We start from the raw sequence: 17163 nt of genomic DNA, 5'->3' as shown, positions 1-17163 counted from the left end.
CTGCAGTGTGGCCTTGCCACCATCTTTTATTAACAAAGGAAGAGGACATGCATGTGAAAGAGAAAGAAGTAAGCTTGGAGAAAGAGACTGGAACCTACCTGTAGCAGACCGTTGGAAGCTCTTGCACAAGAGGCAGTGACGTGATGGTGAAAGTGACATTTGAGTATTGGTTTACATGGTGTACGTGGAGCCCATGTACAGGGGACTAGGGCAGGAAGCCCCTTACAGATGATTTGCTAGAAAGCACGTACATTTGATTGTACTCTGGTCTATAGCAGTTATATGGCTAAGAAACAGTATGTTATCAAAAACCACGTTTTGTAGAGATAATTGGAAGGGGAGTGTGGCTGGGGCTAGAGCATTTTAGAGTTGGAATAATGAAGTTTTTCTCCACCTTCCAGAATTTTAGTATAAACTACTTTTTTTTTTTTTTTTTAAAACAAAGAAGTATGTCACCATAAAACCTTAAACATCACTGAATTAGATTATACTTGACTCCATCAGGTGTGGTTCTGGGTTAGTTACTTTCAGTTTCTCATGTTTCCTCACCTGTAAGATGGGAATAATAATACTTTATGGAGTTATTGTGAAGATGAAATGAAAACATGTTAAACATAAGGGAGATTTTCTGGCACATGGTATGTGCTCAGGAAATGTTAGTTGTGGAGTCTGCCCGCCCTTCCTTCCTTCCTTCCTGAATGGTGCCTTTTCTTCAAGTTGGCAGCATTGTCATAGCACATTTTACCTTATCCAGTCTTATTACCCAGTTTGTGATAAAGCCCAGAGCCAGTTAAACAGGGCTTGTGTGTGTGTGTGTGTGTGTGTGTGTGTGTGTGGCTCCTGTGACGTGATCAGAGCCTGGAGAGGTGGTGGCGATGGAAGGGTGACTCTAAGCTGAGTGACAGGAGCCTCACGGGAGAAAACTTCCCCTGCGGGGACTAGAGGATGCTGTAGAGTCAGAGACTCGGGAGGCAGACACACTCGAGTTTCCTTCTTAACTTACCATTTACTAGTGCTTACCTTACCTCTCAGCCTGTTGCTTCCTTAAAATGAAGTTGCTGGAACCGTCTCCTGAAAGGGAGCATTAATCACTTGGAAGGTATTGATTTGCTATTTGAGTTGAAGCTCTTAAGAAATAATCACTTTGGTTCTTACAAAAGTAAAGATACAGAAAAATTGTTCTTCTAGCCCCGCTTTCCTGCCAGAAACCCTTACATTTCCCTGTAACTCATTTGAATTAATATGACTATAGTGCCTAAAACAGTGTCAGGATCATAAAAGCATTATGTGCGATTATTATTAAATTATTTATACTGATTTATGTTTTCCCATTATTTGCATTGTTTTATCCGAGTTTCCAGGAACATATACCGTACGTCTATGTATGGTTTTACTTCAGAGGTGTTGCTTAGAAATAACTTTCATTTTACTGCTCAGTGGTAGAAATGTCTCCGTAGAAGAATGTGGTAAAAATTTCTATGCCATGTACAGAATCATGCTTCAGTTGATGTGCATAATTTAGAAATGGTGAGGCGATTAAGGGATTGTTTATAGAGTAGTGCGGAGTGATCTATGAATATAAACCAAGAACTACTCAATGTGATGTATTAATGGATCTCATGTTGAATTAAGCAGTTGTGTTTTAGCCCTCTTTCAGACTGTCAACAGAGGTTGTGTTTTTGTTACCCATATATTTATAATAATTACATACTTATTTGTAAAAAAAAACCAAGCATATACATGTGTCCTTGGTCTCACCCACCCCTCAATCCCTGAAAATGTGTTGTACAGAGGAAACCAGGCAGTCAAAATTAGTGTTTCTTCATTATTATCTGAGAAGTCAGGGTACTGGAAATTCTTACATGAATGAATACGTTTGCCACTAACTGTATGACTTTGGACAAATCACTTTGCCTCTGTAGAAATTAATTATTTATCAAAAAATGTTCAGACAACTTGATCTCAGATTCTCTTCCAGTTCAAAAATGGAGAGAATTCTGGATTTTTTTATTTGCCATGTTGTCTTTTAATGTTAGCACTTCCTTCCCTGTTGAACTTGTCGTACTGTGTTTTTATCTTAGAAGCCTGCAACACACAGGTGGGATTTTTGTGTCCTGCTGACGTTTGTTTCCTTAGGTTTAGTGTAGTGGGCTAAAGCGTGGCTCCACCAGTTACTGGAGGACACATGACTTTTCATCAGCTTTTCTCTGCTGTACACGGGGCTCCTAGGAGCAGCCACCTCATAAGGGTGATGCTGAGAGGCAGGTGCACTCACGCATCTGAAGGGCCTGGGTTGGTGCCTTGCTCATGACCGAGGCTTCGAAGGTGCCAGCTGCTGTGAGGGTGATGATTCGTCTTGTCCCCATTACGAGATCGCTTGATACATTTTGAGTGTGGTCTTGGTTTTTATTGATTTATTGAGTGATTTAACTGGACAAGTCAGAATCTGGAAAACATGATAAAGATAAAAGGTCCTCAGAGCAGAAGATGAACGGTGTTAACTGCAATGGGGAGGCTTTTCAGTCTGCACTGAAATACAGCATGTGGTTATTGAACCTTAGAATTCGAGCGCTAGGAAAGGCTGTAGAAAGCATGAGGCCCTGCCCTACTCTGCATTTGATGCTTGTGCAAGTTGGGTCCCAAAGAAGGAATGTGACTTGACTAAAGTAACGTATGTGGTTTGTGGCAAAACCAAAAATCTTCACATTTTTCCAGAATATTTCTTCTCCCCAGTCTTGTCCATTGAGTATTTAATATATAATCCTTTTACACCATTTAAGCAATTTCACTGAATTTAGCTATTGCTACAGCATCTCTTGACAGTTTTGATTTTAATAGAATGGTAGTGATACTGCTAAAGTATGCCTTAAAAATAGAGAAAAGCAGTCACAGGAAGGAACTAATATCCAGAAACATAAATTTAACTAGGAGAAAAAAACAGTGGTATCTTTCTTACTCAGGTTGTTTTATCTTTACTGTGAATGAATCTGCTGGATTCTTGCTGTGGGCATTATCTTACATTGAACATTGTCGCATGTCACTACCTGAGACCAGGATGAGGCCCACTCTCAGCTCTTGAGAATTCTAGTTAGAAGAAATTGTTTTAAATGTTTGTCTTTTTCTTTCTTCCTAAACCTTGCCTTGAAAAACTACCATGAAAGGAGAGCACTCATTGCAAAATAGGTTTTCCTGAGTTAATGTTTTGTTCATTGACTTTTCTTGTTTGTCTTCAGTTACAGGTTTATGATAATAGATCGCTTTGGGAGTGACCTTCAGAAAATATATGAAGCAAATGCCAAAAGGTTTTCTCGGAAAACTGTCTTGCAGCTAAGCTTAAGAATTGTATGTGAGCTACATGCTTCTTGTTTTTAATCCAGTAAAGCTAGTTGTGTTGAAGCAGATTGGTCCTCTGCTGGTTGGTGTTAGGTACTGCATTAATTAATTCTGTATGATGCTTTCATAGCTGGATATTCTGGAATATATTCACGAGCACGAGTATGTACACGGAGATATCAAGGCCTCAAATCTTCTTCTGAGCTGCAAGAATCCTGACCAGGTAGTTTTATAAATTTAATTTCTACTATTTAAAACCTGTTGTTTGAAAACAAATATGGTTGCTTTGAACTTTCGAACCCATGCAGAAGTTTTACTTTTTGAAGTAGATATGGTAATAGTAATATTTCTTCTTGACATTTTTATCTAGTTAACATTCTGCATTTTTGATGTGATTTGTTTGGCACTTTATCAAGTTGGCTATTTTGCCCTAAATAATATTCAGAAGTGCTTGTGATACAAAGTGAATTTCAAATAGCTATTTGGGGGTGGAAGCTTAAAATTATATAGTGCTCCAGTGAATTATGTTTGCCTGTCTGCTTTGTCATTTTTTTTATTTCCTTTGTTCAAGAAATCCATCAAGTGTAAGTGTTCTGTTACTTGGAAAATTTGGTCTTTAACATGTTGATTATTCAAATCAATTGGTTTACAGAAATATCTTAGCTGTCTAAATTTGTATACCCTTAGTGTTTGGAATTTAAATGTGCATATTTTTTTTTAGTTTATTTCATTCACTTTGTAATTTTTACTTTTTAAGGAAAGGAGAAAAGCTAATGTTATTTTACCTTTATTTGGGTTAATTTAGTTAGAGCAGAGGGATCTATATAATTTTCTCATAGCTCTTTCCATGATTTTCCTAAGTAAGGTTTGGTTGACACTCATTGTTGGGCCACTGTACTTGCTGCATGTGTGTTCCTACTTCTTACTTGATCTTGTCTGAGAAAAGAATGTTTAAGCATTGTGAATGTGTTTATGTCGATAGTCCATACTTCATTTTTCTGGTTTTCAGACCTACTTTTAACTTCCTCTTGCTCCCTTTGTCCTTTTTCCTTTGGCTTCTCTTTCTTTTTCTGTCATCTCATATATTTGCTTTCCCTCCCCCATCTCTGTTGTGGTGGCCGTAAGGGATCTATATACATACGACAGAAGAAAGTTGCTATACGAAAGCATGCTAATGGAAAAATCTTAAAGGCAGTCACAGAATTTCCAGCCATCTTGTTTTAGATGTTTTCTGGTTAAAAACAAACAAAACATAGTCAAGAGGCTGAACAATAAGGATTCCATTAGTTGAAGTAGACTGGACTACATAATAACTAAAAATACAACCTATAAAACATGCTGCCTTTTGTTTATATGGAAATATTTTTACAGCTCTCTTTCTTTGGGCATATCCTTTGGATGGATTGTTTTTCTAGTATTAGATGTATGTGTGGATCATCCCCATATTTTCACATCGGTTTTCCCTTGTGACTAACTGCATACATTTGTGAGACATTACCCAGAACTAGAAATGTAATATGAGGACTTGAAATAGAGGAAAGCCCCATTTATTAGCTTTGTGTGCTAATCAGATACAGGCATGTACATGCCCAAAGATGTATATCATATTAAAATTTAGTTTTAATTGTGAGGGCTCAACTTTAATATATAATATTTAAATGTATGTAAAAGCCTCATCTAAAAGTTCTTCAGATCATTTTTATAACTTGTGAAAAATTTTTATGGAGTGAATTGATATTTGATTATTTTACAAGTGAAGAAGCAGAGGAATAGAAGACAACTAATGCATCACGTGTCAGCTAAGCCAGCAGTCTTATACTTGAGGATGGCGGTTGTGCCACAGCAAGTATTGACGGTCTACTCCATGCTCAGTTGTGTTTTAACTAAGAAAAAACATGAGGTTTATAATCCTTGCTCAGGTTGAGGAGACAAGGTTAATTACAAGAGTAACATATTTATCTAAAAAGTACACAACGTCAGGTGATACTGTCTGCACTGGAGCTATGTGGTCATCTAACGTTTTCCTTTGAATGAAAAGTCTTTCAGCGTTCAGTCTTTGCTGTTGTTTGCACACAGGAGCTAACGTGTTTGGGGTGCTATGGTATGGTCTTAACAGTGGATTCACCCGCAAATGACAGCGTTTTGTTTCCGGCCTTTAAAAGAGTATGTGCAGTCATTCTGGCTTCAGTTTGTCTCGATGCTTGGAAATTTCTAGGTGTACTTGGTAGATTACGGCCTTGCTTATCGATACTGCCCAGACGGAGTCCATAAAGAGTACAGAGAAGACCCCAGAAGATGTCACGATGGCACTCTTGAATTCACCAGCATCGACGCGCACAATGGCGTGGGTACGTCAGCCGCAGCCGAACGGAGCTCACAGCTAGTGTTTTCAGCCGATTCTCACGCGGTTCTCAGTTCTGCTGGAAAAATGAGTAGATAAGAATGAAGAAGCGAGGTGGGATGGGGAGCGGGGGGGGCGGGGGGGGGCGCAGACCCAGCAGCTGTGCAGCAGGGCCGCCTGTGTCCCTGTCCCCATCTCCCGGCCCAGCTTCAAAGATACCGCAGTGTTAGCAGAAAAGGTGGTTCAGGCAGCTGCAGCGAGGATTTCTTTTTTGGTCACATTTAGCTTAATCGGAATGTGAGTTTTTCCCCACCTGAAAGTCTAAGTTTCTTACGCAGTTACAGCTTTATAACAGGTCAACTTTTATTTTGTCACCTGTTAAGTCAGCCTGTTTCTTCAGCAGTCATTTCTTTTTTCTGTGCCTGACACGGCGGGGGGGGAATGGGGGGGCTAACACCCCCTCTCTTAATAGCTCCTGGCATTTTTAATATCTTTAAGTTTTCCAAGGGTAATATGAAATGTGTCGTTTTATAATTTATTTCCTAGATAAAGGAGTCTCAGGTTGAAGCTCTAGAGTTTGACAATTTGTGTTTTAAAGTAAATTATTAGTTGCAGATAGATTCTTTTATACTGCCCAATATTCCATACTTTTATTAAATGCAGTCAAAATTTTATGAAGAGAAACAAAATTGTAAAGTTGACTGTTGTACCTTATTGCTTTACATATACTTGAACTTAACCCTTAAAAATGATTTCAGTGTGCTTAACCTGCTGCGTTTGTGTTCGTAGCCCCATCGAGACGTGGTGACTTGGAAATACTCGGTTATTGTATGATCCAGTGGCTTAGCGGCCATCTTCCTTGGGAGGATAATTTGAAAGATCCAAAGTATGTTAGAGATTCCAAAATTAGGTAAAGGAGACTTATAATAAATTATTTTGGGCAAACTCATGATAAGCAAATGTTTTTCAGTTAGAGTTTTTTTACTGGAACTGTGGTTTTCACTGATACTACTATAGACATAAGAAAGTGTGTGTTAGATTTAGTCTTAATCTTATTTTAATGATGTTGATATTTTTGAAGGTCCAGGCCACTTTGTTCCCCCCCAGAAAGCCTCTCAGTTTGGAATTGCTTGATTGTTTCCTTATTAGATTCAAATCAAACATTTTTGGCAGGAAACTTACGTAGATGATGTGTGTCCTTCTCACTGCCATTACCTGTCAACAAACTAGGGTGTCCGTTTGTCCCATTCATCATAATATTAAATAACTGTCATTTGTTCGGGTCATTTGTAAAGGTAACTTTTCCCCCTTTAAAGTAAAAACTTATCTGTGGAGGAACCTTTGGGATCACTCACAGTGCGTGAATAAAATATTCTGTTCCCAGTAATCTTTTATGCAGTGGCTTTAGCATGTTGTGATGATTCTTGACTGAAACACAACTATTATGGTGGCGAAAAAATGGCATTTTATTATTTCTGTTGTTTTTCTACATTTATTAGTTGGCATTCTTTTTAAAGAAGAGCTGCCCTGCCCACCCTCCCCTTTAAAATAGTTTTAATTTAATTGTTGTTAATGGTAGTAATAGTATCAGTATGGGTTCAGGGATTTTAAAAATGGCGATTGCATCCGTTATATATAGTCTATTCCTGACATTATTCGTTTTGGTGCTCATATTTGGCTGAGAGCCCTTTCAAGCAGGCTGCCATCTCCTTTTGACACACCCCATCGGTTTTTGAGCTCTTCCTTATTTTTTGGCACAACCAGATGTTCCAGGCTCAGGGTTGGTATCAGCCACTTCCCCAAGGAGCCCTGGTTACTTCCGGTGAAGAATGGTAGAAACCACAGTCAGGGCTCTGGTGTGCTCCTTGCCGCTGGTATATCATTGTTCTGGGGCCCTTTCAATGGACAGAGCTAGGAAACAGGTATTTAAAAATCTTGGGGAAAAAAAAAAGAAAAGAAAGAAGAAGGTGTGTGTTAGACAGTAAGATTCTTTGGTCTTTTGTTCAGTTTATTTTAGAAGACTGGAAGCATATTGAGGATGTAACAGTGCTGCTAAATGTGCTGTTTGTTGGTATTCAATATTAATTTTCTGTGGCATCAAGCTTCAAACAGTGACTCATTCTTTAATTTTTAACAGATACAGAGAAAATATTGCAGGTTTGATGGACAAATGTTTTCCTGAGATAAACAAGCCAGGTAGGAAAAGACTTCTTGTATATTCATAGGGATTTTGTTTGCTGGGCAAAAAGAAGGTCATGATGTCCATGGAATATCCCTCAATGTAAGAGTCTAGGTGTAATCATTGTATGGGGCCTGCTCATCAAAAAACACTTCCCTTCTCAAAAGTGGGCTACATGAATACTTGAGTTTGATTCAGTTATTCATTGCTTTTAGGAGAGGAAGCACATTTCATTCGTTCTTTCAACTATTTTTTATTGAAGTTTTATTGTGTGCCAGGGACCATTCTAGGTGCTAGGGATACACCAGTGAACAAAACCAAAATTCCTGTCCTCATGAAGCTAACACTGGAGTTGGGAGAGATAGATAGTAAACAAATGAGTGAATTCTACAGTATATCATATGGTGAGTACCATGGAAAAAAGAAGAAAGAGGGAATAGAATCCTGGAGTAAAGTGGGGAAGAGGATTGGAATTTTAAATATCCTGTGCAGGGATGGCCTGACTGAGGAGGGGACATTTGAGCAGTTGTAGGAAGGAGACAGGGAGTGAACTATGGGGAACAGAGTTCAAGGCCGAAGGAACGCTAATGCCTGTTGTATTTGAGGAATGCCCCCTTTTAGGCCATCATATGGACTTTGGCATTTACTTTGAGCAAAAGTAAGGTTTGGAGTAGAAAAGTGACATGAACTGGCTGTTTAGGGACATCTCCCTAGCTTCTGTTTTGAGGATAGACTGCTAAAGGAGCAAGGCAGGGTGTAAGCAGGAGTAGGTCAGCAGGCTGCTGCGACAATCTACGCGACAATCCATGCAACGGAGGTAGCAGTGGAGGTAGTGAGAGAAGTGGTCAGTTTGAATATATTTAGAAGCCTTTCCAAGCCTTCGCTTAATTGCCTCTTTTTCAGGGAGGTCTACCCTGACCTTCTGGTATTTAAAGTTGCAACATACCAACCACATCAAGAAGTGGAACGTTACAGGCTCTCAGAATCCCCCCTTGTCCCCACCCATCATGAGCCAGTCCCTCTGGCCTAGTGAAGCATGGGCCTAACTTCCAGCACCAAAGATTTGTTTTCGAACTGCATAGAAATGGAATTAGAGTGAACAAAACAGACAAAAACATCCCTACCCTAATGAATTAGTGTTCTAGTTCGGTTAGAGTCCTTTGCTTTCTCTCAGTATTGTATTTGTGAAATTCATTCCCATTGTGGCATGGCTTTTTTGGATGTTTTTATTTATTTTTAACTTTATTGAGGAATAATTGACAATATAATTGTATATTAAAGTGTATATAACATGATGACGTACATACACATTGTAGATTGATTACCCATCACCTCACATTAACTTCATTATATGTAACTTCAATATACAATTATATTGTTATGGTGAGAATACTTAAGATCTACTCTTTGGAACTTGTATGTGTACAGTATTGTATTATTAACTATAGTCACCATTACATTAGGTCATCAGAACCCCATTGTTGCATATTTAGCAGTAGTTTGTTCATTCTCATTTCTATATAGTATTCCATTGTATTTATATACTATTTATTTTATTGTTGAGTTATTTCCAATTTTTGACAATTACAGATTGCCAATTACACATGTAGATGTATTGTCTACCTGCAACGAATTATATGAGGAAGAGCATAGTTCTTCCCCACCCCCATATTTATATCCAAGTGACCCAGCAGTCTTTCTTGAAAAGACCACTCTTCCCCTGTGGGGCCACATTTGTCTTGATGCAGTTGTGGGTCTGTTTCCAGACTCTCCATTGTCCTTTTTGTCTGTTCTGGGGCCATACCATCCTAATTGCTATAGCTTTGTCTCAAGTCTTGGCATCTGATAATTGAAGTACTCCAGCAATGTTGTTCTTTCAGCTTCTCTCATTTGCTATTTTTGGCCTTTTGTGTATCTGTGTAAATTTAAGAGTCACCTTGTCACTTCCGCACACATCTGTCCATTCCCAGTTTGCTGGAACGTTGAGTGCGATTGTATTCACTGTAGACAAATTGGGAAGCGTTTGTCTCCCTACCATTGAGGCTTCCGATCCAATAACATGGGGTATCCTCCATTCCATTTCGTGTCACTTAATTGGTCTCAACTGTGTTTTATAGTTTTCTCTGCAAAAAATCTTGCTCAGCTTTCATTGTATTTTAAGTTTTTGATGCTATTGTGAGGGATATGTTTTTCAAGTTTCATTTCCCAATCGCTTGTAAATATTTAGAAATAGAATAGATTTTTATATACTGACCTTGCATCCTGTGACTTGTTAAGTTCACCTATTCTAGTAGCTTTCTATAGATTCCTTAGGGTTTTCTACATGCACCATCATGTTTGTGAATGAACTGTTGTATATCTTCCATTCTGCTCTGTGCCTCCTGTTTTCCTCTCTTGCCCTCCTGTGCTGGTAAAAGCATACATGACTGCTGTACTGAATAGAAATGGTGGACATGCACATACTTGCCATTTTCCTCTCTCAGAAGGAAAAATTTCAAGATTTTACCCCGCTTGATGATGTTTGTTTTAGGTTTTCTACAGATCCCCTTTATTAGATTGAGAAAGTTGAAAGTTGGGGGTGGGGGTTGTCTCTTTTTTCCTCATGTATCCCAAGTATATAGAGTCTTGCCTGGCACATAATGGGTGTTTAATAAATACTTCAATGATTGAGAGAGAGAGAGAGAGAGAGAGAGAGAGAGAGAGAGAGAGAGAGAGATTGAGATTGGATATGGGGTGTGGGAAGAGAAGAAGCTTGGCTTGAGGAGCGGGAAGGATGGAATTCTTGGTAACAGAGACAGGGCAAACCACATGGGGAGCAGGTTTTAGGGGCAGGACAGAGGTTTCCATTTAGATTTGTTGGAGTTTAAGATGACAATTATACATCCAAAAGCCACTATATGAGGCAGTGTATACCTATTTCTCCAAAAATAAGACCTAGCCGGAACGTTAGCTCTAATGTGTCTTTTGGAGCAAAAATTAATGTAAGACCCGGTCTTATTTTTCTATAAGACCTGGTCTTATGTAACGTAATGTGATAAAAGACCAGGTCTTATATTAATTTTTGCTCCAAAAGATGCATTAGAGCTGATGGTCTGGCTAGGTCTTATTTTCAGGAAACACGGTATACAAGTCTGGAAGTCAGGGGAAAGGGCTAGGCTGGGAATACACATATGTGAGTTGGGAGCCTAAAGATGGATTTTTGATGTTGAGAAGTATTGATCTTGACTAATAAGATTTCTTTTTATGGATATGGTTCTGCCTCAGTGTACAGTAAACCTTTTACCATTCAGAAGCCGATTTTTTGTTTTATGGGACAATCAGGCCTTGCTTCTTTCTTCCACCTATTTTTGGTACGGGAGTTTTATTTCTCATTTATACAAAGAAAGCAAGAAAAAAATTGGCTGTAATATTCATTGTACTTAAGCACATTTTACTTTACAATCTTTATTCTAGGTCCTTTTTTATTTTTTGATAGCTTTAAAACTATGGTAGTTATTTTTGTGCATGTTTAAATTTTTAGTATGGCTTCTAATTGTGTCACTATTACAAAAATGTTTTTTACATTGTATCTCAAAATATAGTTTTGTTTGAGTTAATCTGACAATTCCTGAGTTCAAAAGCATACTTTTCATTGAAGAAGTAATTGAAAAAAGTCATCTTTTAACATGATATACATTTGCATTCTAATTTTACTGGAACTACAAATTATTTTCTTAGGTAAATATGTTGTATTTATGATTAAAAAATTGCAAAATTATTGTGTTATTTTAGATGAAATTGCTAAATACATGGAAACAGTGAAATCACTGGACTACGTTGAAAAACCTCGATATCAAAGTTTACGAGATATTCTTTTGCAAGGACTGAAATCGATAGGATGTAAGGACGATGGCAAACTGGAACTCGGCGTTGTGGAGAATGGAGGCTTGAAAGCGAAAACTGTGTCAAAGGTGAATTTTGTCATTGCATTATTCTTTGGACTTCCTGTGATTATTGCAAAACAAATACTGATTTTAGTAAAGGAAACCAGGAGCTCAGTAAAGACAATAATAACAGATTGCTTGGCAGTTAATTAGTATCACCATTGTACAAAGGCAGACTCTTTATGATACAGAAACTATATAGAGGGTTGTAAAAGATGAATGTATATACATTTTTTATGTACAGTAGCAAGTTATTAAATTTCTAAAAATATTCTAACTTGGATAGTAATATCTGGCAGAGAGATTTTGACCAGGCACTTAATTCATAGTCTGTGTGTTTCCTTCTCTCAAGTGAACCCCTAGGGTTGAACTTGTCTCTGTTTTTCCTTGTTTGTTGGTGTGGTCAGAGTACCTCTTGAAAGTTTGCTTCTTTGTTGGTGTGATGTGTTTATCATTTGAACATTATTGTATTCTTTATAGAAATATCATTATGTAAAGCTATGTACATGCATACAAAGGGATTAATTGTTTGGAGAGAAATAAGAAATAATGACCTTTATGGTAGGAGTATTATGCAGGCATGTAAGTAACTCCTGGTATCACCTTAATATTTAGATTTTACAGGTATATATTAACTTACTGGTTTATTATTGGTTATTTCTAATAAATTGTTGACTTACTGATTTCCTTTATTAATCTGAAATTATTTAATAAAATGTGTTAGCTACCTTTATATGGAAAAGGAAAACTGCTTTTGGAAGAAAGATGCGTTTTACATTATTGCCCAGTTTTACTGTTGTTAACTCTGTAAGTTTCAGTAGATTCCTTTGGAAATCTCATATTCCAAACTATAAGAAAAAGGGCTGAAAACAAATTTTCTCTCTTTAAAATAAGAAGCAGCAAATGAAAAGATTTTCGTAATTCTTTCTAACTGCTCATTGAGAAGTGAAGATCTCTGTTGCAGTGAGAACCTGTCCAGTGCCATTCCCCCTTCCTTTGCAAGTCATTGTTTGGGCCTGTGTGCTGGAGAAAATTTGGTTTCTGCAGGTTGGCTGCCCATACAGCTGAATAGGTCTGTCTGCTGCAGAGCTAACATCTGTGACCTTATAATTCTCTTGTGTCCTTGGGTAGTTCAGAAGGCTGGAAATTTCCTGTTGGATCATCTCCTACACATATAAAACTTCATTTAGGGGGAAAAAATGAATACCAAGTTGAACTATTAGGTTTCCTTTATTAATTTACTGCTTTTATTTTGTTATTATTGTCGTCTTCGTGGCTGACACAGGGCTATTCTTAGTATTAGAAAGAAATTAATAAAAGTTAGGATTGGGTAAGATCATGAAGCCGCTTGATAGCCACGTAACTGTGAGTTATTGGTTTTGTTGGCCTTTTGTCTTTTTGTTTGTAAAAGTGAGAGCTGGACCAGACTAGTTTTTTTAAAAACTTTTTTTTCTTTTTCTCCCAAATGAGGAAAGGCCTAGAACATTTTCTTCAAATAAATTGTAAATACCCATGTCTAAAACACATAAAAGCAGAGCTCCACTGATTGAATAATTGGGACTCCCTACAAGGAAAAACTTTCTTTTTTGAGAAATTAGTATTCCATTTCTTTTTTGGCAAGAGGTATATAATCAGGGTGTCTTTTTTGCTCTGGTTACCAGGAAGCTCAGAGCTAAATATGATTCTATGATTATAGACTATATTAATCCTTATAATTAGCATATTTGTTCCCTCTTTTTCTTTGTTGTAATTTTTAAAAGTTTTTTCAGATTTATTATTCAGATAATCCATATATAAACTATTATTGTTTTCGAACCCATTTCTTTTTTGCAAATCCATTTTTAGAATTACAAAGGACCTTAGCATTATGTGATTTATGCAGTGAGGCGTTGGAACTGAGCATTCTTGACTGTCTTCATCATATAGTCCTTCCTCCACCTCAGTAGCTGATGTTAAGTCTGACAGCATTTATGTTTATAAAAGTCTTTGCTAATATCTTATTTTTCAATTTTCTAGTTTTGAGATATAATTGACATATAGCACTGTGTAAGTTTAAGATGTACAGCATAATGATTTGACTTAAATATTTCATGAAATGATTACCACAGTTAAGTTTAGAAAAAAAATAAGAAAAAAGTGTATGTTCTTTGTATTGATCAGATTCAAATCTCTTTTGGAAAAAGGTAGGTGTAGTCAGTTCAGTCTGTTTCTCTTTATGTTCCTAAGAGATATCCATTATGGTAAAACATATAAGAATTGAGCAGCAGTGGAATGAAGCAAGGTTTCTATCCACTGTTTACAGCCATGCGTGAGCATGATACAGTGTCTTTGGAAACTAGAGTGAAATATGAATTTACTCACTTGGAGTGTTTTCAGTCTCAATAGCCTAAGAGTTTTATTTAAAGCACAGAATTTTGGGATGACATAAAGCTGAAGAAGAAAGAATCTAATGATCAGTCTGCCCTTAAAAAGTACAGCCAAATTTCCTTATTGATTAGGAGTAAACACTTTCATTAGAATCTGGCAGTACAGTTTCAACAGTTACTGGATTTAGTGTGTACTCGTAAATCAACATTCGACAATTATGTATAAGGTCTAATTTATGTACCTGGTCCAGGCTGGGTCTCTAGGGCTGCAAGGATCAATAAGATAGAGTGCGTCCTTAAAGAATTCTGTCCTGTCCCATCTGGGCTAAGAATAGCTTAATTTACTGGCAGGAACTCAGCAAGTTAAAAGGACATTAATACCTCCATTAGCTATTTTCTTGTAGGGCTTTGATTGAGTTGCTTGCCCAAGCCAGCAAGGAGGGAGCTAGCCGTTCATTAGACTCTTCTTGGGTGTCGTCCCTGGAGATTCATTGAGTAGGTCTAGAGTGTGGCCCTGCAATTTATGTTTGATTTTTTTCCTTTTCAGACGCCATATATTACGAATACGAATATTTGTAATATGAATGAGGCGCACATACCCTCCTTTCTACCGCCAAAGCTTTTGTTTTTTTTAGGTTAGATTATGCTAGTTGGCTTTTCTGGAGTTCCTTTGAAAAATCACTCACCACCGTTAAGTAGATCCTCACGGACACTCAGCCTGGAACTTGGCCGAGAATTGAACAAGAGCACAGGCCTTCCTTATGAGTCTGGCCTGCGGCTGCTCTGGTGGCCAGCTTCCTGACTGAGGTGGCTGTCCCTCATGCACTGTTTAATTTATGCCATGCTGCCTGTTACTTAAGCTAGATTGCCCCAACTGTACCCTTGCAATTTGGTTAAAGTCTGTCTAGCTCTTCCAGCATGGTAGAGTAATAGGAACTATATTTTAAATGTCTAAATTTAGATTGTTGAAGTTGATAATTTGTTTTTACTCTTTTAATAAGGGATGACTTTTTTAAAAGCTTTCTGTGGAAATAGTAATGTTCTGTATCTTGCTCATAAGATTGTTGGGTGGATTAAATGAGATACAGAAAGTGATTAAAACAGTGCTAGACACGTAGCAAGTGATCAGTAAACGTTAATGTTACTGTTGAAGTTTCCCTAACTATTTAAGTTTGCTCAAGTCTGTCTGGTTTCTTGATGTCAAGAAAATAACACGTGGAGCATTTCTATTGGAATCTATTAACACCTTTTGAACTAAGAACTTACAAATTTAAAAGTTCGGTTATGAGATAGATTAGGCAGATGTGAATGAAGACTGGCTTACATTTCGCTTGGAGAGTGTGTGTGTTTAAATAGGTTGTTTTGAATAGTAAATGATTGGGAATTGGTAAAAGTCGGTTTTGCAACAAAGGCGAGGTGGTAATTACTGTGAAATAAAGACACCGAAATGCAGCTCCATACCTTATTCATATTAAAAATACATGAATCAACTTAATGAGTTTGAAGTGAACTTTTTCCCTGGAGCTGCTGATTGGTGCTGAGGGTTACAGGTAGTTGACATAAAGCAGAGGACTTCCAGGTGGCAAAGAATTCTGTGTCTGCCGTCTCCTCCCTGTGTGGTTAGGATGAGGCGTTTTGTGGACATGGCCCTATTCCGGGAGGTCAGGCAGTCTGTTTTCAGCAGAACGCTAAGCCTGATGATTTATTTTGTATGAAACTGGTTCATGTATGACTTGAAACCATTTAATTTCCCACCATTACATACATAGGGTTGATTTTCATTGGCCTTTTTAGTTGGCAGTGTTACAGTTTCTGAGTTTTATGCTTTATTTTGAGAGTTCTCCAGGGGATTCAGTGGTGCTCGGTACTGGTCATAGGATATCGACCCTTTAAACTTTAGGTTATCGTTGAACATTTATGTAGTGCTCAGTGTTCTGTCAGTACTTTTAAGTTATTTTATGTATATTTTACAGCATTGATGTGAGGTACAGCTTGGGCCTTACAACCATTAATTATTATTATGTATTTATATAGCTTTTTTTTTTTCTCAGAGGAGCTCAAGGCACTTAAAATCTCCTAGTGATTTGAGGCATAAAATATTAAAGACAATTAAAGCAAGACTAGACGCCCATTTGCCACTCTTCATAAATTGCCCTTGAAACACCTTAGCTTGGCTAAAAGTTTTTTTTAACATTAATGGTACAGATCATGGAGCCCTCAGAGGAAAATATGAATGAGGAGGTATCATAGTAATTCCAACTTAGAAGAGAATACAGTGACATATTAGTTTTCTAGACCTTAGTTTATCAAGTCTTTAGAAACTTCTTTTACTCTTAAGTGACTATAGGTTTGATCATGTTGGAAGTTTCTTGGTCCTTGTGAGGTGAATGGTGTTAGAGCATGAAAGGCCGTTGTTGCCAACAAGTTGGAAGTTGGATTTCCTGGTTTTGAAATGCTATTGGGAGATCTTTCCAGGCTGTGGTTGCCCATATCACATGAAAATTTGATGAGAGTAAGTTCTCATGCATGTAGTAGCCCGTATATCATGTGCTCAGGGTTCAGCTTGCTTTCCAGCTCATTGTCTGCTCATTCACCCAGTGTTTTTTTCTGGGAGGATGAATGACAGCAGGACTTGAAAGCAGCTCTTTTCTGTCCTCAGCAGGCCCAACTTCCGATAGGACACATACTTGTTCCAAATAAGCCAGTAGACATTTTATGCCTACTTTGTGAAAGCAGTGCTTTTGCTCAAAAATGTATTGCCCATAGCAAGCAGTTGAATCTGATTGCCAACTAGGTGAAGTTTTTTCCCCCTTTATTTATTTATTCTGACAGAGCCTAAAAATGTATCTGTATTTTTTTGGCACACTCAAAAATTAGCAGTAATTTTTAGTGCATCATTTTCAGATAATTACGGTAAACTTTTCATTTTTGATGGTATTGTAAGAGTGGGATAGCTTAAACTAGTGAAGGACATAGATATTCCAAACTTTGTTAGTCATCTATTTAAACACTTTCTTATGC

The 17163-nt window shown here is 37.5% G+C and overlaps 1 protein-coding gene across 7 annotated transcripts in view; it reads left to right on the top strand.

Annotated features, from left to right (window-relative positions):
• Positions 1–17163, top strand: part of VRK1 (VRK serine/threonine kinase 1) — a 110658-nt gene that overhangs the window by 81853 nt on the left and 11642 nt on the right. For 6 of the 7 annotated variants that reach the window (XM_019750667.2, XM_019750666.2, XM_019750663.2 and 3 more), the window contains 6 exons: positions 3234–3342; positions 3464–3556; positions 5549–5681; positions 6464–6584; positions 7812–7870; positions 11625–11803. In XM_019750667.2, coding sequence (XP_019606226.2) covers positions 3234–3342; positions 3464–3556; positions 5549–5681; positions 6464–6584; positions 7812–7870; positions 11625–11803 — 694 coding nt within the window. The remainder of the gene's footprint in view (positions 1–3233; positions 3343–3463; positions 3557–5548; positions 5682–6463; positions 6585–7811; positions 7871–11624; positions 11804–17163) is intronic. The other variant, XM_019750664.2, reaches the window with a different exon arrangement.

Source organism: Rhinolophus sinicus, linkage group LG03 (genome assembly GCF_036562045.2).
Source record: "Rhinolophus sinicus isolate RSC01 linkage group LG03, ASM3656204v1, whole genome shotgun sequence".
Taxonomy (NCBI): domain Eukaryota; kingdom Metazoa; phylum Chordata; class Mammalia; order Chiroptera; family Rhinolophidae; genus Rhinolophus; species Rhinolophus sinicus.
This window is presented reverse-complemented; position numbering and strand designations above follow the sequence as displayed.